Source organism: Ctenocephalides felis, unplaced genomic scaffold (assembly GCF_003426905.1).
Source record: "Ctenocephalides felis isolate EL2017-DRISC unplaced genomic scaffold, ASM342690v1 CF-g0.4_SCAFFOLD_03571, whole genome shotgun sequence".
NCBI lineage: Eukaryota > Metazoa > Arthropoda > Insecta > Siphonaptera > Pulicidae > Ctenocephalides > Ctenocephalides felis.
The window spans coordinates 51,528,203-51,553,670 of NW_020539725.1; the positions used below are offsets into that span (position 1 = coordinate 51,528,203).

General features: G+C 31.0%; 1 protein-coding gene across 1 annotated transcript; it reads left to right on the top strand.

Moving 5' to 3' along the window:
* The first annotated feature begins 7,584 nt into the window (after positions 1-7,584).
* Positions 7,585-13,985, top strand: LOC113386230. The gene is made up of 3 exons (XM_026624021.1): positions 7,585-8,219; positions 8,379-8,791; positions 13,861-13,985. The coding sequence occupies exons 1-3, from the start codon at positions 7,585-7,587 to the stop codon at positions 13,983-13,985; spliced, it is 1,173 nt and encodes a 390-aa protein (XP_026479806.1).
* Positions 13,986-25,468: the final 11,483 nt, after the last annotated feature.

Consider the following 25,468-nt stretch of genomic DNA (forward strand, 5'->3'; position numbering starts at 1 on the left):
GCTTTTGACTCGTGCTAAGCTTTTACGCATAAATGTACACAAAGGAAAAAACACTTCGGTTTTGAGTAGTTGTGAAATATGCTCCGAATGCGTGTTTTGAACAGAACGTCTAAATATCCCGTTGATATGTCAGAAAAATACGTACTTGACTGAACAAATAGAATTTTTCAATCATATTGAATGATTTGCTTTTGAGGGAACAAAGAAGTGAAATCGATAAGAGCTTCATGGAGAAAGTACTTATGTCATAATTATAAAGATTTAAAAAACAATAAATTTCAATGTTAATATTATTATTTGACTAGTAAGTAAATAATTTGGATTAAGTAGTAAATAAATAAAATACATTTATAAACTAGTTTAATCGACAAGTATTTAAAAAATTACATACAAAAAACGACAGTATGTAGAATTAATAGTGAATGAAAGTTTAGACTAAATTTATAGATAATAAAAAAGTAACAATTTGAGTCAAAAAATAATACATAAATTCTATTTCTAACTTTCTCACAGACAATAAAATATTGAACTCGAAGTTCTGTGTATGCATTAGTATAAATAAATTTGATATTTGGGCTCCCAGGCCAAATCCGTTGTGACATTCGCCAGTGAAAAGTGTTAAACAAATGCGTTTTCAGAAAATCCCCAAACACACCGAGTGGAAACTTCAGATAGGAAACTGGAAAAACTGGAAAAACTGGAGAAACAAGTTTGCGTTCACAAGAGCGAAAAATACGGTGGAGCGTATCGCGTCAATATATTTGTAGATCAAATCAACTCCGCATATTTTCTAATAAAAAATATTCTGCTGTTTGCAGTTGAGTATAGAAGTTCATTAACGGAATAAATTGGAAGTATTTCCATGAAATATTTTTACCTTTGGAAAATGTAAATAAAGTTTAATGCATAACAAGCGTAGTTTGCACTTGGGGTGAAAAATTTTAGTTCAGTACTTTTACACAAAATTGCATATTGCTTCACAAATTAATGTTTATTGCAGTTTGCAATATTAAATTCAATTAAATTCACATTCTTCTAAAATAACGAACAAAATCAAATAGCAACTATAATTTGAAAGGATTGATAATAAGATTTGATATCATGATGATGATATCAGGATTAAATTAATATGCCCATTTTGATCATTTCTAGGTTATGTATTTTAAATTTATATTAGTGTTATGACTAAGCTAGCAATATAAATTGATATTGTTAATAGACTAATTATTATTACAATGCACGTATATATGAACATTATTCAAAAGTACGAAAATAGAACATTTCGTTTATTACCAGTAATAGAAATCGTAGTTCAAAACATAAGCCTTACTATCAAGTTAGCAATTTTGATCTAAGGTAAATTATAATATTCGTGGTACTATAATGAAAATATAAATAAATTAATTTATATATTTAATTATGAAGAATATAATTTATGTGGCAAATAACACTTAATATATATTAAATATACAAAAATTAAAAATAGAAATAAATATGAATACATATGAATATCATTGTGCAATAGGAAAATAAATTGTATTGTCAATAGCAATGATTCTTTGCGACTTATATCGAAGAAGCCTTTGTAGAAGCAACTTTAAATTTTAATAAGTAACATTTCCGATACCTGAGAGCAAGTAGTGACTCTAAAAGAAGAACATGTATTTAATAATGTCCTTTGTGCATTCTGAACTCGTACCTGTTCAAAGAGATTTACAAAATACCTATAGTTAGAAAGAAGATTAAATATTTTGCTGCAGTATCTCTTGTACTACAGTGTCGTTATTTGTGAACGTCTTGGAATGCACAATAATAAAGTAAATATAGGAAGAAATAATGATTAAATTGTTTCGGAATTCTATCAGAGAACACAAATAAATTTCAGAGAATGCACTATAAACAATTACAGTATTTAATTCTAAATAATTTATCTGAAAATGCGTTCAGTAGAAACTATGTAGTGAATAATACAAAATAAGCCATGCTCTTGAATCGATTCAATATTTTACTCTATAAAATGCACATCATGCATTACCCACTTGTCAATTTTGCATGTGGTTCTTTTACAAAACAATATCCTTCAACTGTTGAACGGTCAGCATTTATCTACAGATATCATAGAATATCTACCGACAAGTATTTCTACTTTTCTCAATTTACGAACAAAGATATCTCTTGCCATGATAAAATCTTTACTATCATATTTCAGTCCGGCGTTTTTATTGTGCTATGCGGACGGAATATTACGAGAAACCCAGTTCCACTTGAGTCCCGTTTTTTTAGCACATTTATAACGCGACCTTTTCTTCAATGCCCAAAAACTTATAGAAGTATCGTTTGCTATGAGAAGATACGAGGATACTTCGATATTACACTTTACGGATATCTTGAATTATGAGCAATATTCAAATATATTTACTCTGGTCGCGAGGACAGAAGACAAATATCAGACAATCCATTGCACCTGAACTTCATATTGAAACAATAAAATAAATGTAAAGCTTAATATAAATTGTACACAATTCGTTGTTTATCGTCTCATAAACTTTACCTAATATACTGAGAAGTTTCCACACAAAACATGCAATCTTGGCAAGGGGGTCCGTGAAATATTAAGCAAAATCTCTGTACATGATGAAGCTAAAATGTCTGTATTGGTAATGCAATTAAGGAAGACAGAAGCTGCTTCTACTAAATGCAGTGTATTCCAGCTAACCATAAAGCCTCCTTACAACGTACTTCCATTAGATAAGAAGATCACTAATCCGCCTTTCTAATTTGTATACGCGTAGACGGTAATAGTATCGGGGCCGATAAAAAAAATAATATCATAAAATCCATAAATCCAAATCCAATCAATTTCATACATACACCAGATGGGAATTAAAAAAAAACTCATACTTAAAATTGATCAAATATAAGATTATAGAGCTTACTGAAATATAACGGCCTTACGACAAGTAGTTTAATTTTAAAAATTCATCAAAGTTTTGAGAAAATGAGTACTTTTTTGACATTTGTTAAAATTAAAATTAAAATTAGACGATTTACTTGGTATAACGATAGAGTACTTGGTCTTAATGAACATACTAAAAACTAAAAACACTATAGTCAAGTAAGGTAAAAAAGGGTCAGGGAAAAACAAAAATTATAAAATTTTAATTATAATACAAAGGAGTTAATGAACCGAAGGTTTTGACGCATTTTTTAATATTTCTTCCACTTTCTAAAGTTTGTGTTCAACGGTAAAAACTATGTTGGAAAACAAATGTCGTCCATAACTTTTTTTGTGGACCAGTTTAATTTACAACAAGCATTTATCTTTTAGTATAGTAATTCAATTTGAATTTATTCAGTTCATATTATAAAATTTCCTCCAGCTGTTTGACTACTCGGGGCGGATGGAAGATTGTAGTTTATGGTCCACTAAGAACTCTGGTCTCAAGTTATGATGAGAACATACATATTATATGAACTGCATAACTGCATCTGCTTGCACTGAGCAACAGAGTAGGCCAATCCCCCAGAATAGCATTTTATAATGTAAAACGTTATATAAAAATAAGAGAGAATACTTAAATTATTACATAGATTACAGTGTGCAATTTCATTTAATTCATAATACTTTCGCACAAAAATAGAAAAAAATATTTGTATAGCTTAAAAATTGTATCAATCATTTTGTGTAAACAAACATTTAATAACCTTCAAAACTAAATTTTGTAAATTTAGAAATTTAGATGTTAGTCACAAACGACTAAATGAACTATGAGAAATTTAACATAGCAAATAATATAGAAGTCAATAATTTAATTTTCATAAAAGTTCATGAAGGAATAAGGTAATATTTAAATAGAAATTCTTACTTTCAAAACAGAAGTAATTCTTCATCAGTTTCATCTAAAACTACAAAATAGAAAATTGAACTGCACCTTATGATGCCTATTATGACGTATGTAAAACACATCAGATATGATGTTGTTCTAAATATTAGATAAAAAATAATATAAGAAAGCTTGTAAAAATCAATTCACAAAATTATGACCAATTTCTAAAGCAAGTGATTTATTATCAAATATATTTTCACAACTCTAGTAATTTAGCACGTACACCACTGACTCTTAATTGACGATTATTCTGGGTGACGCGTCTCAATCGGTTGATGGAAGGGTTGACTAAGCAAACTTTACTTTGATTTGCACTAATCTATCTACATGAGACGAAGTACCAACTAAGCCTCAAGTCGACTGTCTCCCACCGAACCAATTACCAAAAACATACAAATAGCACCAAACTTGGGAATAAGACATCTGAAGATGAACATAAATAAATTTATAAATAAATAAATATATATATATATATATATATATATATATCAAATGTATTCAATTCCAAAAACCATAGACAAGTATATATTATAATTTAGCGTTCAAGAGCTGGTCCAGCGTTCAAGAGCTGGTCATCCAGCGTATAAATTCCGAATTGCAACAATTCGTCAACTATGCCTCTGTGCCCATGCAATATTTCATTAATGAAATGTAACATAATTTATCTCCGAAATCTTAATTGAAATTGCAATTCAATATCTGTGATATCAACGGCGGTATGCCGAGTAATAAATTACGCGAAAGCCGCGATTGTTTACCGCCTACCTAGCCCCATATTGTGATACATGGTATTGTAAACACAGTCGATTTGGGATAGATGTCTTATATTTATGTTGGATTAAATTGTATAATTGTTAAGTTGAAATATAAATAAGATACTGACAACTACCTTGAAGTTATGACTTAAAAAACATTCTTGATTCATATTAGGGTTAAGGAACTTAAAGTTGTCAAGCAGTAGTAACATCGGTTTTCACTTGGGAATATAGATAACAATATGTTACATAGTGAAAATAGGCTATAGCCAGAATTGTTGCGCCAATTAAAAAAACATTATTTCTACAATAACTGTAATAAAAATCATAACCTAGAGAAAGGACATATGTTTCCATTGCCACCTACAAACAACGAACGTAGTCTATCACAAAAGCTCATAGGACCCTTAATTTCTGATCGCTGAAAAAATTACAAGCAGTATCATGAACTTATCCGAGTGCCTATAAATTACGAATCATTGATTGCTCTGATTGATTTTTAATCTGGATACATCATCAGAAATATAGATATAACAATTCATTGCCTGAAAATTATCAACCAACAAGGAATCCTCTATTATTTACCTCACCAAGAGGTATACATGGAACATGTTATGTGATATTGTACACAGTCGAATGTGTGCTCAAAGGTATTTGTTTGCTGCCGATGTTTATGTATGCACAGTACAAACTTTAGCATGAGCGAATAAGTCTAATCAATTTATTTTGTTTTCAAGAAGGTAGTCGCAATGTAGTCTATTCATGGTTTTAGTACAATAACAGTAAACTACATTGCAATGCTCATAGAAGAGAATGTAGTGCACAAATAGCAACCTTTTCCTTTGTCGATATAAATAGATAAATTGATATATATATATATATATATATATATATATATATATATATTAATTTAGAAATATGAACAAACAACACTCGTTATCCGTTACAAGTCGTTCCTTCTACTGCAACGCCAACGATCGTCGGAATCTGAAATCTCTATCCAAGGTCAACTAGGTGAGTCATGAAATATCAAATACGAAAGGAATAGGAAATCAATTTCTATAATAGTAATGATTTTTTCATGGTGCAAAAATCGCGGGGTATGATTTTTTTTTCAATTAGAAGCTCATATTTATACGTAAAAATCGAGTCACACCTGCTTGACATCAGAAGCAGATTTTGAACCTGAGACTCTGATTCAAATCCCATAGCTGAAGCTACTAATCCTCCAGGGGTACCCTTTTCAACCTAATAAAAACCTCTCGAATATTATTATATAATCTTTCTATTTTTTTCAGAATTTCTTTCTTGCATTCCAAAAGCATAACCTTTATATTATTTCCATTATCCAGCACTAGTAGTACACAATCGCACATTGTTACAATTGCGTGTTTCTCGAACTGCATTAACATTGCGCCCGTATTCTAGGCGCTATTAATTACCTCGGCAGACGTCAGACTAACGAAACAGTTTCAAAACTGTTGAATGTGTGCGAGAATGGAGGACAGAGACTCAGGTTAGGCAATATTAGGTATAAACTAGTACTAGGGAACCGAGTACACGACTCTGCCGGCGCTAAGCTCTGCCGAACGGAGCTTTTCGGGGCTCAGATTGCGCGCTTCAACGACGCCGGTGGAGGAGACGCTGATTCTATAGTGAGGGGATTGATGACTACTTTTAAAATAATCAGAGAAACCAAATTTTAGAATAATATAATCTATCTAATGTGTACCATTATTTTCAAAATACTAAAAGAATTAAAAAACTAGTGGGGTGGGTGGCATCGTGCCTTAAGGCAAATTGCTGGAACTTCCCGTACCGTAACGAAATGTTTTCAAATAGATTATTATAAATATTGTAACATTGTCTAATATTTATAAGAATTATATAAACTGAATTGCAGAGTTGAATTTATTTGTTTAAAGTATATTAAAACTATAGTCAGAAATAAAAATAAAATCTGAATTATTTTCGATATACAAAAAATTAAAAAAAAAAAAAAAAAAAAAATGGTACAAATTTTTTTTTTCCAAAATCAATTATTTTGTTAAGACAAGCAGAAAGTTCTTTGAATCAATTGAATCGGACGCTTAGTTCTCTCAAAAACTGCCATTTTTTGTACATTTAGCTCTGTATCTCCGAAATGGCTGGGCCTGCCTTTGCGAAAAACTGATAACCCCTTTTCCCAATCATTACTAATTGAATGTTTTTTCAATCATTCAAATCGGATGCTCCGTTCTCTCAAAAACTCGATTTCTATTTTCTGCACTCTTTGCTCCTTATCTCCGTAACTGCTGGACCTGCCTTTGCCAAAAACTAATCAGCTCTTCTCCTTATTAATAGGAATCGAATGTTTTTTAAACCATTCAAATCGGTTGATCCGTACGCCCGAAAACGTGGGCGAAAATTTGTATCCATACATACATACACACACACACACACACACACACACACACACATCCATTTTTTCTGAAGTATGCCAAAATGTTCAGAAACCTTCAAAACGTCGAGAAATGTAAAAATTTTCAATTCCGATTTTCGGCCCATTACAATAACTTACCCTACGGGAAGTTAAAAATTGACACTTTCTGCCCCGTATCTTCAAAACGGCTAGATCTGCCTTTGCCAAAATTTAATCAGCACGTCTCCTTATCAGTACGAATGGAATGTTTTTCAAATTGTTCAAATCGCTTGATCAGTGTTCCCAAGATGGTGGACGGAAATTTGTATCTGCATATACACACATACACATACACATACACCTGTGGACAAGAAGGTCACAAAATAGCCAACTGTATAAATGCAGCAAAATGTGCACTATGCGCTGAAAATGGAAACTCTGAAAATGTAGCACATCATGCCGGCACTCACAGATGTCCTCTATATAGGGAGGCCATAGAGAAAATAATGAACGCAAAAGCATGAAGATAATACAGCTAAACATGAATCATTGTGAGGCTGCACACGACTTGCTTATGCAGACGGTAAGAGATATGAAAATTGATGTTGCCCTCTTATCAGAACTTTACAAACATCTAACTGATTGGCCATGGGAAACGGACAGTACCACCAAAGCCGTTATTTGGTCCTGTGGCAAGTTTTGTTTCCAAAATGTTGTTAACAATAGCAACGCTGGATTTGTCGCAGCATCATTAGATGGCATACATTTATACAGCTGTTACGCTCCACCTAGTCTTTCTTTGCCAGATTTTGTCGATTTTTTAGATCGTCTTGTGGAGGATGCAAAACGACACCACCCCGTAGCGATAGCCGGTGACTTTAACGCATGGGCGGTAGACTGGGGAAGTAGGAAGACTAATGCAAGAGGTAAAGCACTTTTGGAGGCCTTCAATGCACTTGACGTGGTTTTACTTAATAGTGGTGATAAACCAACCTTTGAAAAGGGCAGTGCAAGCTCAATAATAGACCTTACTTTTGTTAGCAATAGCCTCGTCAGAGGAATTTGCAATTGGGAGGTATTAGATATCTACACTGCTAGTGACCACAATGCAATCATCTGGGAAATATCAACAGATAGAAACATTAGAAGACATGCGAAAATATCTAAAGCCATTGGGTGGAAAATAAAATCTTTTGATGAAAGCGCCATGAGAGTTGCCTTAAATTGCAAACCTATAATTTCAGAACACGCAGATGAGCATACTAGAGAGCTGATGGAGAGAATAACCGAAGCCTGTGATATCAGTATGACTCGTAAACATGGCATAAATCAAAGACAATCTGTGCACTGGTGGACTGAAGAAATCAGCTCTCTTCGTAAAGAGTGCCTAAAGAAAAGAAGGATCTCTCAGCGTGGATATAGTCTCAGTAATTCTGCACAACTGGTAGTGGAATATAAACAAGCACGTAGACAACTAAATAAAGCTATCAAAGATAGTAAAGTTAGGTGCTGGAAAGAACTTTTGGATGAAGTCGAGGAAAATCCATGGGGAAGACCTTATAAGACTGTAATGTCTCGCCTCAAAAGCCAGCCAATACCTTCACCAACTTGCCCACGACTATTGAATAAAATAGTAACTACTTTGTTTCCACGACAACCTAATTTGAACTACCAGGTAACACATGTAGAACAGAATAATATTCCACTTATAACACTGCAAGAACTGATGGAAGCTTGTCATCGCGTTGGTAATAGCAAGGCACCGGGATTAGATGGAATTCCTAATATTGCCTTGAAAACATCAATTATGACATCTCCGACAATGTTTCTTAATGCATATAATACATGCCTGAAAGAAGGGGTTTTTCCACGAAAATGGAAACAGCAAAGACTAGTGCTTATTCCCAAAGGAAAAAATGCTGGATACAGCGGGTAAAATTTTTGAAAGAATAATTCACCAAAGAATAGATGCAGTAGTTGATCCAATCCTAGCAGACAATCAGTATGGTTTTCGCAAAGGGCGATCAACTATCGATGCTATAAACTTGGTAGTTAATACCGCCAAGGAGGCAATTGCTGGAACCAGATGGAAGGGGGGTTCCAAAAAGTACTGCCTTGTAGCTACATTGGATATAAAAAATGCTTTTAATTCTGCAAACTGGGATTGCATTATGAATGCACTCCGTGACAAGAACGTGCCAGCATACCTATGCAATATAGTCGCAAGCTACTTTACAGACAGAATTCTAATGTACCATTCACGCGATGGTACAGAAGAATATAATATAACAGGAGGTGTGCCGCAGGGCTCTGTTCTAGGCCCTTTGCTGTGGAATATTATGTATGATGGCCTTTTGAGACTAGAGTTTCCAGAATGTGTGAAACTAGTAGCATATGCAGACGATGTTGCCATAGTGGTTGTCTCCAAACAAATTGATGACATCGTAAGCCTATTCGATATTACATTCAGAAAAATTAATCGGTGGATGGGAACAATGAATCTCCAATTAGCACAACAAAAAAGTGAAGCTGTTCTTATCACTAGTAGGAAAAGAATTGAGACCATCAAGCTAAAGATAGGAAATCTTGAGATCACGTCAAAACCTCACATCTGTTACCTTGGCGTAATGCTTGATGCTCGTTTGAATTTCAATCAACAGGTGGAACACGTTAGTGCTAAGGCGTCAATAGTTAGGACGAAACTTGCTCGACTGATGCCTAATATTGGAGGTCCTAAACAAACCAGAAGGATATTACTATCGTCAGTTATTACTTCAGTGCTGACATATGGTATCTCCATATGGGGTGATGCTCTTAAATCTCAAAAATCGAGGAGAATGGCAGGGCCCTTATACCGTCTCAGTGCTATAAGAATTGCTTGCGCATTTCGCACAATATCGGCGGAAGCAGTGTGCGTCATTTCAGGAACTGTGCCTCTCTTAGTCTTAGCAGAGGAAAGACGGACAATTTACCATAGAAGACATCAACAACTGTGTCCTGAAAAGTTAAGATTAGAAGAACGGCAGAACAGCATTGACCGATGGCAGCGACTGTGGGATGTCGCTGTAAAGGGCAGATGGACGCATCGTCTCATTCCTAACATCAAAGTCTGGCTAAGTCGCAAGCACGGCGAAGTAAACTATTATACTACGCAAATGCTATCGGGGCATGGCTGTTTTCGAGCCTACCTACACCGATTCAAGCACGATAGCTCGCCGGATTGCCCATATTGTTTGGGCGAAATCGAAGATGCTGAGCACGTGTTCTTCGTGTGCCCGCGATTTGGTGCTCTACGGGATGATGTGGAGGAGACATTGAGACGCACAATTACCCCAGGTAATGTTGTTGAAGTGATGCTGACAAGTGAAGCTGCTTGGAACGCCATAGACAGATTTGCGAGAGACGTTTTAATGGACCTGCGTTCTATAGAGAGAGAAAGGACGAATGGGACTTCGCCCATTTAAAAGATAAGTAAAATGTTTATGAATTATAACATTGTTTATAACAAGTTAAGAATTGTAACATTCTAGATCCTCCCCCCACGAAGTAATGCCTAGCGGCGGTTTCCGTGGGGACCAGAGGCAGGGGCAAAGCGGAGGTTTTAGTCGGTATTATACCAGGGCGGTATCGAGTCCGACATACCCAGACAGAAGACCGGTCTGGGATGCATAAAAGCATTTCCTTCGCTATACAAAAAAAAAACATACACATACACCTATTTTTTATATGCCTATAATTATTGATCTACTTCTAATCAAATATAGAAATTGGACACAAAGAATATCCTTTACCATTTAAAACTATTGGTGATATAATCATATTGAACTTAAGAACTCTACTGAACACGATTCTAAATAGGAAAGGAAACAGGATCGGACCCATACTACACAATTTAGTATAAGAAAAATACAAGGACTGAAAGGAATGTGAAAAGAAATGCAGATGATTGACAGCTTACAGAAAATACAGGAAAGTGAAAGTCGGAGCACAGGATAAAGTCAAAAGTTAGGAAAATACATCAAAATGTAAAAAAATGGGAAAATAATAGTATAAAATAATATTGGAAATTATAAACAAGGGAGGAAAAATGATTCATTGATTTGAGATGTTTTCATACCATGAAGCTGTCATTGGGAAAACTATTAATTATTATTATATTTTAAACTATTTTTTAGATTTATAACTAATATATCATAACTATTATAGTTTTATAACTATTAATTATTATATATTTCAAAATTAAGTTAGTTATAAGTTTAAAAGTAATATGATAGTAGGCTATGATAGTTCGAAAATAATATGAAGTATGCTATTATATGTAATGGGTTAGAGTTTTGAATATTAATGAATATAGAATACATTATTAGTAAATATATTGGTGTAAAGTACAACTTTCGGGAGCGATTAATATCGAATTACATAATCCAGAGGGATTACAGTATATAATTAGTAACAAAGTATCAAAAATAAATTATTTTTATTAGATGAATTACATAGTTTTATGTCAAATATATAGTCAAAGTCAATCAGCACCTAGGCAAAAATATTGCTTACTTCTAATATTAATTTCCTGAATAAAGTGTGTTATTTTATTAATTTTCATAATACGTTCTCTAGGATAACACATTTGCATTGCAAAATTATGATGCTATTAGTGTACTTCGTAAGTAATGAGCTCATTAAAAGGTGTATTAAATTTCGCAGAATACAGAACTATATTTGCATAATTATAAGCAAAACAAAATTGGGATGAAATGAAAACTATACGCCATGCATACTAGAAAAATATTTTTATCAATATGATTTTATTAAAGTTTGTGAATGTTGTACTCAATATATAATATTTCAACACCAGTAATAAAAAAACTGAAAAATTCTGAGAGTGATTGAAATTAGAATGCCATTCATAATTGAACACAGTTGTGAAAATAATTTCTTATCTATTTTGGAAAGTAACCAAGCATAAGGAACTGACAAACTAAATCAAAATAAATAATAACGTTAAACTTATTATGATTATATGCTTTAAGAATGTAAGACAGAAACTCTAGAAGAAATAGTAACATTATTTGTTAAGTTTGATTGCAGTCTCTATTAAAACACTCTAATCTTCTTAATCATTTATTAACTATTATCACACCAATGATTTCTATATATGCATGGTAACTTTATCAATCTATATACTGTGTCTACTATCTATATTTTTATCTACTACTAATCTACTTTTATATAGATCCATACTATTATTCATACCAACAGAAGACAACAGCGCCATCTATTCAGCACTAGCATATTTAAAAAAAATCAAGGGGTTTTCAAGTTTTGTTTAAAGTTATCAAAAATCAGAAAAATATGCGATTTAGTTTAGAATATCATCATCATTTTATTATTGAAAAAAAAAATTCTAGCGTAAAAATTTATTAAAAACTTTTGAGGCTAATCTTTTTTTCTAAACCATGACTTTCGAGTCTAATAACATTTTTCCACCGGTGTTCCATCTAATTCATCGCTAACTCCCTCGTCGTCGATAATGTTTTGTTCTTAAAACTCGACTAAACAATAAATTATTTGCAAAACCGTGTGCGAAGAGTTCGCGATCCACGATTTATTTGATCGTTCGAATACGGCGGTGTTTTATGGAGCACTCTCCAAACGTGACTTTCTTCGCAATGAGAGCGGAATTGTACATAAACGAGATTAGATTATAGAGAGAATATCGAAAGTAACTTAGAATTATCTTCAACAAGCCCCTTGGAAGCTATTATGCGTTTAATCCATTCATCATCCGAGACGATAATAAAGGTTAAACGAAATGAATTACGATGAACAGAGGTGTAGGATGTGTTCGATACACATGTGTATATTATCTTAGAAAAACAGTGAAAAAAAAATTCATTTTGCAAGTTCTTAATAAAAAAAATATACACGTTTTTTTGGCGTTCCACTCATAATCAGTATAAAGTTACATTTAGTCAGATTTATTTAAAGTGTATGTTCTAAATTTAATTTTAGACTATAATTTCAAACTTTATTAATTATACTAATAAAATTTGCTACTTGTATTTATTAAATAGAATGCATCTAGGTTGGTAAATTCCTATTCCTATTCCTAAATCATTCTAGATTTTATTTTACTACATGTTTTAAATTACGTTTATTTTAAAATTACTCCCATAAAAACAAACAAACTCTATTAGCCGTTCATTCTAAAGCATAATAAAACTTATCGAAATTAAATTTGCAATTGAACAAAACTTAATTCCCGGTTCAATTCTTTCACTGAAGTACTACTTAAAAAGTTTTCCAAACACTTTCCTAACACTATTCGGGCTCAATTTCCGTGAAAAGTTATTTTTTTAGGAACATGGTGTTTTAATTACAAGTGATATTGCTATAGTTTTTCATTCATGAATAATATTGCTAATTTTGTTTTACAAAGAAATGGTTGTAAATGAAAATTAACTAACAGTATTTTCTTTATTTGAAATTATTTACTATCAGCATTCAATATTTATTTAATCAATTCAGAATTTAATCAATTAAAAAAATGTATTGGAAAATTCATTTTTATTACACTATGCAATTTTTGGCGCAAGGTATGCATTTGTGGTGTTTGAAAAACAATAAGTATATTTGTACGCACAAGTATCATCAATCAACAAAACATATTTTTTGACAATTCTATCCAATCTTTTTAGCATAAATTTTACCCAGAATTTGGAATCTGAGTTGTTTGTTTAAAATAGAGTATTAATCTTGCCTTCATGTGTATAACTAACCATAAATTGCAAACTTTATAATCACAAACTACTTAAAGGGGAACTTAAAGCATCGCGACGCCAACTTGTACATATCGAGTACATCAAAGACTTATTATTGAACATTTACTCGAATGCAGAACTTTGCGAAATGTACTCACGTGGTTCTGAAATTGTCATGTAAATGTATTTGAAGCATAGATGTAATTTTGAAAAACAACTTATTGTTAGTATTGCAATCTAGTTTAGGACTAATATTTCACCGCTGTCACCAAAATAACAATGGGCAATATAGGTCCTTGTCCACTTTTGCTCTAAACTGTTTTTTCTGAGAAATTTACTTTGTTGACATAAGTTTGAATGAAAGAAACAAGCAGATGCTTCATATTTGACTAATTTAGCTAAAAGTATGTGAAAAGACTAGTTCTGAAAATTTTATTGGCTTGTCGCTATAATAATTGTCTTATTTCTTCCATTACCGTGAACATATTAGAGCCCTGGTAAATCAGCCAGTTTGAGACATACTTGGGCAAATCGGCAAAATAATTTAGTAAGAATATAATACATTATATTGATGGAAGTAGGTGTAAGTGGCACTCTTGGGTGTAAAATTCCGATATGTGTCCCGATATAGAGATTTTAAAAATTATTGTGGTATATCAAGATATTAATAAATACTGAAATTGATTCCACTGACTTAGTAAGAATATGATATAAGTCATTATGGAATTTTCACTACAACTAATCTTCGATTGAAACTAAATGGATTCAATTCTGTCTAATTACAAACTGCAAAAAACTCGGTGTGAATTGACGCATAACCATTTAACTTTCCATATCCATATCAAAATAAAACGATGTTCCCAGCACACTGCAAATGTTTCAAAAAATTCCGCATTCCTCGCTCGCAGCCTGTATCATATTTGGCAACAGGACGCATCGCAATATTGCGTTATGTTCGTTGTAGCGTTGAATCTATAACTATTGCACTAGACAGCTGGCATAGAGTTTTCGATGGTTTCGAGTCGCGTAATTCGTTAGGTCATGCTGAAATTCGATAAATTTTGACCGGCATTAAATTACTTGTTCCCGTTTGGAACTTGGACGCCGAACCGGCCGTTGTCCGCGATGCAGTTCTATGAGATCTACACGCGAAGTAAACGTGTTACGAAATCGTGATAATACTCAATTTGAGAGAACTCTGTGTAAAGATCGATGGTAAGGCGAATGTTGGAGGTTGATGATCGCTTTTCTAGTAGTACTTTAGTAAAATCTGTTAAAAGTTAAGATTATATAATTCTGAGCTAAAATAAGTTGCTATGTTTGAAACCTCACCATCACAATTAGGTACTAAAATGTCACCGATGCCACCAAAATAATAATGTGCAATATTCACCCGAATTAGGTTTTGCTCTACGCTATTTTTCATTAGAAATTTACCATTGATATAGATTTTTGAAATAAAATGTATTACAATTGATTTGAATAAGGGTTAAAATAAGTTGCTATGCTTGAAATTTCATCAATACAATTAGGTACTAAAATGTCACCGCTGCCACCAAAATAATATTGCGCAATATTCATCTTAGTTCGGTTTTGCTCTACGCTATTTTTTCTTAGAAGTTTATCATTTTGGTCTTAATTTGAATAAAAAAATACTTATTTGCTTTTAATTTGGTAAATATAATTTGACTAATTGAGTAATTTGAATTTGGCTAATTAAAATATAAAATGTTCTTGTTCTTGTTCATAAATTGTTCTTGATGGATAGTACGTCTATCAATATTCGAATGCAATTAAAAACAGATCGCAAATTTAGTAATAACTTCTTGAAATTATAATACTTTCTAATAAATTTAATTTAAATTTTGATATAATTCAAAGATTGAATTTTGATCTAGTTTGAACTTTACTTTGTAGATTCGTTTCGTTTGCATGTCGGTTATGAATTTTTGAATTTGGACGCCGATGGAAAAGTTTGCACTTACGAGTGCAACACTCGTATGAGTGTTTTCATTTAAAACTTTAATTTGATATTTTAATTAAGAGTTAAGATCCTTCAATTCCGTATTCAATTCTATTAAGTACATACAAAGCTCCTGGAATTATGTGCTAAGATGCAAAATTTTATGTGTGAAGTTTAGAAATAAATTTGTTCGCTATCGCCGTAGAGATTAATAAAATCGATATAAAGATAAAATTAAAATTTAGACTTATTCTTAGATACCAAATTTTAATGATTCCGATTTGAATGATTCGAAGAACTTTCTGCTTGTCTTAACAAAATAATTGATTTTGGAAAAAAAATTGTTTCATTTTTTTTTCAAAAAAAAAAAATTTGTGTATATCGAAAATAATTCAGATTTTATTTTTAATTCTGAATATAGTTCTAATATACTTTAAACAAATAATTTCAACTTGGCAATTCAGTTTATATAATTCTTATAAATATTAGACAATGTTACAATATTTATAATAATCCATTTGAAAACATTCAGTATTCCTCGAACATTTCGTTGCGGTACGGGAAGTTCCAGCAATTTTCCTTAAGGCACAATGCCATACACCACACTAGTTAAATTAATTCATTAAACAAAAAATTTCTTTGAAACCAAATTGTTATATTTAGAGAAAATTTGTAAAATATGAACAAATAACGAAGAATGTGGGATATAAAATATTTATTAAAATGTAGAGTAAAGAAAAATTTAAATACAAATTCAGAAATAATATTAAATTAATACTTTGCCCCTTTTGTATGCAATGTCCCTTTACTGCCGACTATTGTAAATTCCACAAATTTATTAAATGTCCTTAACTAGACAGTTGTAAATAAAAGAGATAATAGAAAAAGAAGAATACTTTATTAAAATAATTTATTGAACAAACAATTTGTTTGAAAACGAATACGTACATTCTGAAAAAAATTGTAAAATGTCAACAAGTAACGAAGAATGTAGAAGATAAAATAATCACTAAAAGTTAAGGTAAAAACAAAATGTTCAAAATCTAAATTCGAAAATTTGGAATTCTGAATTTAAATTCAGAAATATTGTGATATACATTAAGAATTATAATTAGAATGCTCAAAGTTAATTAATGATAAATGTAGAAATATCCGACTTGGTATGCAACACGTATCACTTTGAGGAACGCGAGCAAACGGTGCAATTAGGGGCAACATCATATATATATATATATATATATATATATATATATATATATATATATATAAAAAAAAATAAGTGCATTACCATAGGTTCGTGGGTTTGAACTCACAATCCTGTCCACACCAGGTAGTGCGCTTAACCGTTACGCCTTGGAACTACATAGTTATATGTAGTTAATACAGTAAATACATATTTAGAACAAATTTCGAATATTTAAATCTGTATTTATAAGTGTTATGAGTTTAGTCAAACATTTCCCTAAACACGTGGAGTAGTTTGAATATCAAATAGCCTACAAATGTATCCTTGTATTTACCGACAGATCCTGTAGTGGTAACTTGGAACAAGGACCTCGAAAGTTGTTACTGTAGTTCCGTGCCTCGCTTGTGTAATACGAAGCTAAACGTACATCGTTGTGCATGGATGCTTGTTTACGTTTGAAATCCTAGATACCGAAAGCTCGGACGGCTGTCCGAGCTTTAGACCTCCGACGCACACGTACGGCCTATTATTAACGGCAGGACTATGGTCCACTTGACATGCGACACTTTCGAATGGACGGAGGACGGAGGTTACGGTGACACCAGATCGAGGATGTAAGACAGGCTTAAGTAAGAGGATTTAGAATTTTTGAATACACACAAACATACACACATCTACTTATCTACACTTATAATTATACGTAAAACTAGTAGTGCATGGCATTGTTCCTTAGCCCTTTCGGTACGCGTGGTACACATATGTACCACCAAGTTTGAAAATTCCTAGACAGTTGAGTTTATGTATGAAAGCAATGGAATTTATGCTACGACTAATATAAGTGTTTAATATAATAATAATATGATATAAAACACATAAAACAGCATTTAGTTTGGAACCGGTCGCGTTTTGTTTTTTGTCCGCCCAGATCACGTTGCTGTAATTATATTATTTTCAATTAAATATATAAACTATTTGCGTTTTTCGGTGATAGTTATTACAGTAGACAAGAAAAATCCAGCAAGTATAACTATGTTTCACATATTTTGTATTTATTACTAAATTAGATTTGTGGTGCACATATGTTTTTTAATTGTTTTTATAAGACAGTTGGCCCAAATGTTAGTACCAACAAAAAGTACGGACGGTACAACGGTTAACCAGCCGCCCCCCAATAATTAAAATTATTTTTTAGAATTTGTAATTCAATATAAATCACATATTCAATATATTATACAAACCGATCTTTTGAATACCGCCCCAAAAGGGTTAAGGCAAATTGAAAAAATTTCCCGTACATGACTAAATTTTCGTAGAATGAAAACAAAAATTTAATAATGATCAATTACAATTATTTAAATTACTTTTAAATAAATGATTATAAAATCTATAAATTTATGCTTAATAAATTGGGCAACAAGCGTATTCTACAAACAACATCTATCGAAATTCGAAAATTCTATTTCTATATATATACTATAATAATAATAATAATAATAATAATAACATAACAAATATATAACGTACAGATGTACAAAGTAATAGTTTTTGCAGCATTGCAGATTGTACAAATTGCCTCTGCTCATATAATTATATCAAGATTTTTGTTAATGAACTTCACAAAATATAAAAGCATGCTAATTTTATGCATAACTGCACTTTGCATAATAATCAGGATCAAAAAATAAATTCGCAAAATAAACATATTAACCGAAATCAAAAATCCCTCGTATAAAAATTGTCAAAAAATAGTAAAATTTTATGTTCTTTTTTATCCTTTTTTAGTTATATGAGATGACAAATTTTATGAATGTCATCTGATTTTGCGAATAAAAATCGACTTCAACATTTTTAAGCAAAGCTCAACAAATAATTTATGTTTTGAAGAATAATTATGTTCAAAATTTATTAATATTTAACAAAAAAGTCATTTCTCTTTTGAACATGTATATAAACCTGTTTTATTGATTTGAGGCAAAATAAAGCCCTAAATGGTAACAATTTCGAAACTTTCCAGACTGTCTGGAAACATCAACAGTAAATATTCTTCGAGAGTGGAATCAGATCCTCACATATAAAAAATGAAAAAAATAATATATATATATATATATATATATATATATATATCACAAACAATATCTGAGTCTAAAATGTATATCGAGCTACTAACATTTTGCAAAATTCCTACAACAAATCCCAGTATGTAAATCTGACGTTAATGAACATTTTCCCGAAACTTACGGAGTAAATTTATGCCACAAACAAAATTCCAGCGTTTTGAATTTCGGGCATACATGTTAATCTCTATGTCGTCATTCAAGATTTAAAGCTCGACTTAAATATTCTACATAAGGCAAAGTTCTAGGAACAAAACTTAGACAATAAGAGGAAACCCTCATCAAAACAACAACTATGGTCACAATTGACAGACATATTGTTCTGGGGCATTCATTCCAAAATTCAAAGCCAAACACAATTGTTTCGAGTATATATTGAATCAATGTCGAAGTTAAATTAGTTTCAGTAGTTTGGAAGGATGGCATTTTGGAATATGTAAATATATAAGGCAGGATTTTCAGTATTGAAGAATATGTGGTCAATGCCAGATATACATTGTTTGGAAACTAGGTGGACAAAGTTAAATTAAATTTTCGGATTTGCTTAGCAAATCTATAACAACGTTGGACCCTATTCATATAAAAATCTACCAATAAACTATCATACTATTTTCCAAACTTCCACTAATTTGTGTGCAAATATTTTAACACCAACATATTATATCTTCGTGGTTACATTAGAATTTTAGTGATAAACCATAATATAACAGGGTGTTGGCCAATGCGACCGCAGAGGTTGACCGGAAATATTTCATTTCCCGAGGCTGAAAATCAGTTTTCCCCAACACATTGATCTAATACAATAACGCAATTTGGGCTACTGTGTTCGGAACCAGAGATAACAATTTTGATACCATATAATGCACGTTTCAAAATATTATTCGAAAATGGAATATGTATTCAGTTCTGTTGAGTTTATGATAATCACTGACAAGAATAGAATTAGAGGATACTGCATTAATGTTCATTGTACTCACTCTATTAGTAGTAAGTCAACATTGTCTCGTGTGTGATTTACCTGAAAATAAAGAAAAAAATGTTATATATAGATATTAGTGGAAATGCACAGATTAACATGCAATTTTGGATATTTGAAAAGCCCAATGTTGTGTAGAACCAATGATTACACAACCTTGCAATAGTACAAATCGGATTAATTTGTTTGCCGCAACACCGTAACCCGTAGATACACATTATTCAATTCTGGACCGAGAATTACAGGAGCATTTGCAGTTGCATGCAGATGCTGAGATTAGTGAATTCGTTGCAGAGATATATCTCTATTGAATACTCTGTTATAAATACTATACCTTGCGAATAGATTTTTTGTCAAATAGTACGGATATATACGGACTTTGGAATTTTTATTTCACACTTTACACAATAGTTCCTGCGTAATTGAAATCACCTAAAATCTGTTCAATTTTTATACTTAGAATCCTAGTTTTGTGATCACTATTTTATATCAGCTTTTTTTATATGATTTATGAACACCAAAAAAATTGAATTTAATATGTGACAATGACGATATTCCTAAATAAATAATTATTGAGCAATTGAGCACTGTTCTTTAGTTCACGATATCTGAACATATTTTTTTAATTATAAGTTGTTTAATTGTTTTACATGATATATTTAGGTTTGATTTAACATTTTTTTATATAACCTCTAATATAGCTCACATATGGCTGGGGTAAAAAGGAACACCTAAAACTTTGCACAGGAAAGTTGGAATATGTAAAACAGCAATTAAAAGAGAAAAATTAAGTTATTAGTTATTCCAACTCTGCTGATGGATATTTCTGACAAAATGCCATATCAATGCTATATCCGATTTATTCTTTGTAAAAATTATAAGTACAAATTAGTATAAATTGTTATATAAGCTTGATTGTTATTTTCAAGTTTTATTCAAGTTTATACAAGATGCAGAATAATTTATAATTATTTCAACCTTAATGATAAATTCTTTTGGCGAAGTTTCATACGAGGATTGTATGTAGAGTGATTTTTGAGTCAATGAAGTATGTATTTCAAACTTTAATTATAATAATTATATTAAAAGAAACAATGATTCCGATTATGATAAATAATGTGTAATGTGTAAATGTGTAGTGATAAATGTGACTACGAAGGATATATAACAAACAGAATTTGTATTAACTCTATTTGTGTAATAATTATATTACAAAAAAACGATGAGTTTGATTATGAAAAATTGAACAGAAATACCTACAAAAGCAAGATTTATGTTTGTAGTAAAAGTCGTCAATTTTTTGTTTATTACGTTTGAAAATGCAATAATTATATTACAAAAAACCGATAAGTTTGATTATGATAAATTGAACAGAAATACCTACAAAACCAAGATTTATGTTTGTAGTAAAAGTCGTCAATTTTTTGTTTATTACGTTGGAAAATGCATATTTATGTTATGATTTTTAATTATGTTATTAAAAGTAACAGTTGAACTTCATTTCATTGTATAAACAATGCTGCTTATAAATTGTAAAAAAGCAATTTCATAAAAGCTAAATTATTTAAATAGTTATTCCAAATCTGTTGATAAATAATTCTTTCGAAAACCAGATCAAGGTTATGAACAGTGTTGTCTTTGTAAAAAAAGTACCCAACAAATTTGTATTTTGAAATCAATGAATAATTTAGCTATCATTTCGTAAAATCCATTGAAAATTAAAAATAAAACAGTGGATCTCCATGCCCCTTGGCTGTAAATTTTTAGCCCTTAGCCTATGGTGCGAAAAGAACAAGATGAAAATTTGTAGACAAATTTCTACAACATATTTCGACAATGATGAGTTAGCTGGGACTATTATTGAATATGAGAGATGAATTATATAAATCGTTATTCCAATTTTGCTGATAAATATTTTTTACGAAATGTCAGATTAAGGTTATAAATAGTGTTATCTCTGTAAAAAATGTACTGATAAAATTTATATTCTGAAATCAATGAATAATTAAGCTATTATTTCGTAAAATCTATTGAAAATTTATAATAAAACAGTGGACCTTTGTGCCCGCCTTTAGTGCGAAAAAAACAAGATAAAAATTGTACCTTTTAAGCCCGCCTATGGTGCAAAAAAAAAACAAGATAAAAAGTTTTAGAAAAATTTCTACAACATATATTGACAATTGCTTCTATATAAAACAATCATCAAACCAATCTGGACCTACGGAGTTGAGCACTAATGTGCTTACAAACCGAATATAGCTATAATGCAGAGGACCCAGTCAAAAAATTCTACGTACAATACTTAGTTATCCATAGTATGTGACAAATGACACCATTTACTGCAACCTTATTGGGTGTGACGTACTTTATTTGGTTTTTATTACTAAAAGTTGGACGAAATGGACTTTGGTGCCTCTATACTATTATTTAAATACGTAAACACTATATAATAAATGATTAGAATTGACGCAGATATTTTAAAAAAAAATTTCTAATAGCAAACTATTTTCAGACATCATTATCCCTCTTGTTTAGAACTTGACAAATCCTTCTCAGACTCTCAATCCAATAAAATTTTCGTCGAAATCATTGAACGCGGACCAATCAGGACCATTTCCGGCAGCTTCTTGGAATCTCAAGCAAACGGCTAAAGCAAAAACCGATATCGGACGCGGAGAGAAAAATAAAATATATAAAAAACACAAAAATATCGTAAGTAAAGAGGAGCAGCGCTAGAAAGCGGAAGTTCCGGGACCGATTGAATCAATTCACAGAGAAATTTATTCGGTAGCAAAGGCGCTTTTGTAAAATCCACTTGGTACATACGGATGAAAAAGAGCGGTCTTTGAGAACGATTGAAATGAGCAAAGCAGCTCTCTGATCGATTCAAATGGGTAATAAAAAATGTAAATACGATGCTAACTATTCTTTGCACAAAGGACTAGTTGCATCGTCGACTTCGGGATGATTCGAGATATTCATTTGATTCGGACTAAAAATATATTTTACAAAAAAATTAGGTCGTGATAAAACTTCAAGGCAATTATAATCTGAATTTATAATGATTCAAAATGATTTTTTTTTTCAAACTAATTTCAATGTTTTATATTTCGAGATACGACTATTGCAGTCAAGTAGAAATATTCTTTTGTGTTTAAATAATTAAGTAAACTAAAGTAAAATACAACATGCATAAGTTTAAATAAATAATGTGTATGCAATTTTGGACGTATTGTGTTATTTATTAAACTAAATTATATAATTTCATCTGCCAAACATATAATATTGTATTTTTATATTGTTTTAATTTGTGGCACATCCCAGCTGGTTTTCGGCAATAATATTATACAAGTTACATTTTTCTTATTCATAATCATGAATATAGATATTATATAACAATATTAGGCTTGCTTAAACTAAATTCAAATTTCAAGTAAATCAAAATTTTTAGCAGACGACAGTTTTCATGTACCAAAATGTTTTCAATGTCAAACAATGAAATGTCGTTTTTTGCAAATTTTTTCATTTATTTTTACAATATTTCTATATTTTTATAATCATATACACCCTGAAAAACTCCTGTAACAAACATCTGAAAGATCTATTAAAATCCAAATGATCGTTTAGGAGTATATTTACAGAGAGTCTGTATCTGGGTCCTGAAAATTTGAGAAGCTGTCATACCAGTTATACTCCTGGATAAGTTTTCGCATCTCTTTATTGGAACAAAGATTTTTTTATTTTTTGGGTCAATTTTTATTATTTTTTTATAATGAGTATATGAATAACACAAACAACATAAAATTTTCACCCTCTCAGCTCTAATCTTGATATCGTAAGAATCATCATAGTAATTACATAATTTTTTATCTCAATTCATGTCAGTGAACGTTTTTGACTGAATTTCGATTGAGATTTTTTGAACTTATAATAAAGCTTAAAGTATGTATAGATATAAGTATGAAAATTGATATAAATATACGAAAACAAATACAATTAGCTTTGAAAATGAATATGAACTCAGTATGTGAATGATAAAAACGAATAAAAAAATTGATGATTTCAATGAATATGATGAATATGTTAGAAAAAGCAACGAATAATATAAATGTGATAAATAAACATGCTAATAAAAAGTTTTTTTTTGAATAGGGATATTGAAATGAATGTCACTCATACATTGTATATTATAAACATGAAAGTATAAACAAGTTGGATAAAAATTAAAAATATGTTTATAATCGTAAAGTAATTAATTATAATAAACAAAATCGAAAATAATATAAATCATTTGTTTATAATTTAAAAGACCTCTAAATTTATTATACAGATGAATTTCTATTACATATTTCCTAACTATATGATGATATGATCATTACCAACACTTATCTAACCACATTTTTATATAAAGCTACCTACATCTCTATTATAACGCAATTAGTAAAAACCAGAAAATATTTGTACATTATCATATAATTAATAAAATGTATGCTTCAGGCAACATTTGTAAAACAAACAACAGGTTCGAAGTATATATTTATAATACAGACAGTATACTGTATACATAATGAAAATACATAGAGCTGACCAGTTCAAAAACAAAATAAAAAGTTTAAATAATTTATAGACAGAAAGCAAGTGATATTAAATCTTAGGAAAATTATTAATCTAAAGCAAAATTAGTAATCTGAATGTGGGATATAATCGTAAGATTTTATATGGTTACATTAACAAATTACATTTGCCCAACAAAAGTAGATGTTTGCAGATTTTACTTTAGTATTTCAATTAATATTTAGTATGAAGACAAAAAGTTTTCATACCTTTTTAATACGTTAAAAAATGCCTCTGTTTACAAATTTTAAAATGACGTTCAAAGGTTCTAGTTTCAAAAATGCTAGCAAAACCGTTCTGATCTTGATTTTTCGTGTTTGCAGACCTTTTTTATTAATGTTGTGGAATATTTTTCCAAGAAGCACAAAATATCATATAGCATTGGCTGTATTTTTTTCGTCATTATCGATCCAAAAGCTGCGTTAGCCAGATAGATGATTCATCTGACAATTATTCTAGACCAAGGTCGTTGTCTCTGCGTCTAAAATCAGACCACCTTCATATTGCAGTTCCACAGTATGTCGGAAAATACAAACAAATAAATATATACTATGAAGCATAGCTGGAAGGAGCTTCAAAGCCAGTGTGTAAACTTTAAACTCATGGCGCCAGTGATTGAATCAAAACTGAAAAGCTGAAATGTAAATAGAGAGTCTGCACATATGGACCGATTCGATAAATTAGAAGATTATAAAGATTTTTTTATTTGGTTTGACGCTGGCGCTCTGATCCTTGCAGTTATGCCGTCAACTCTTTGCCTTTATGTAGTAGAATTATTTTAAGCTACTTACTACCGTAAGTTGTATTGTAC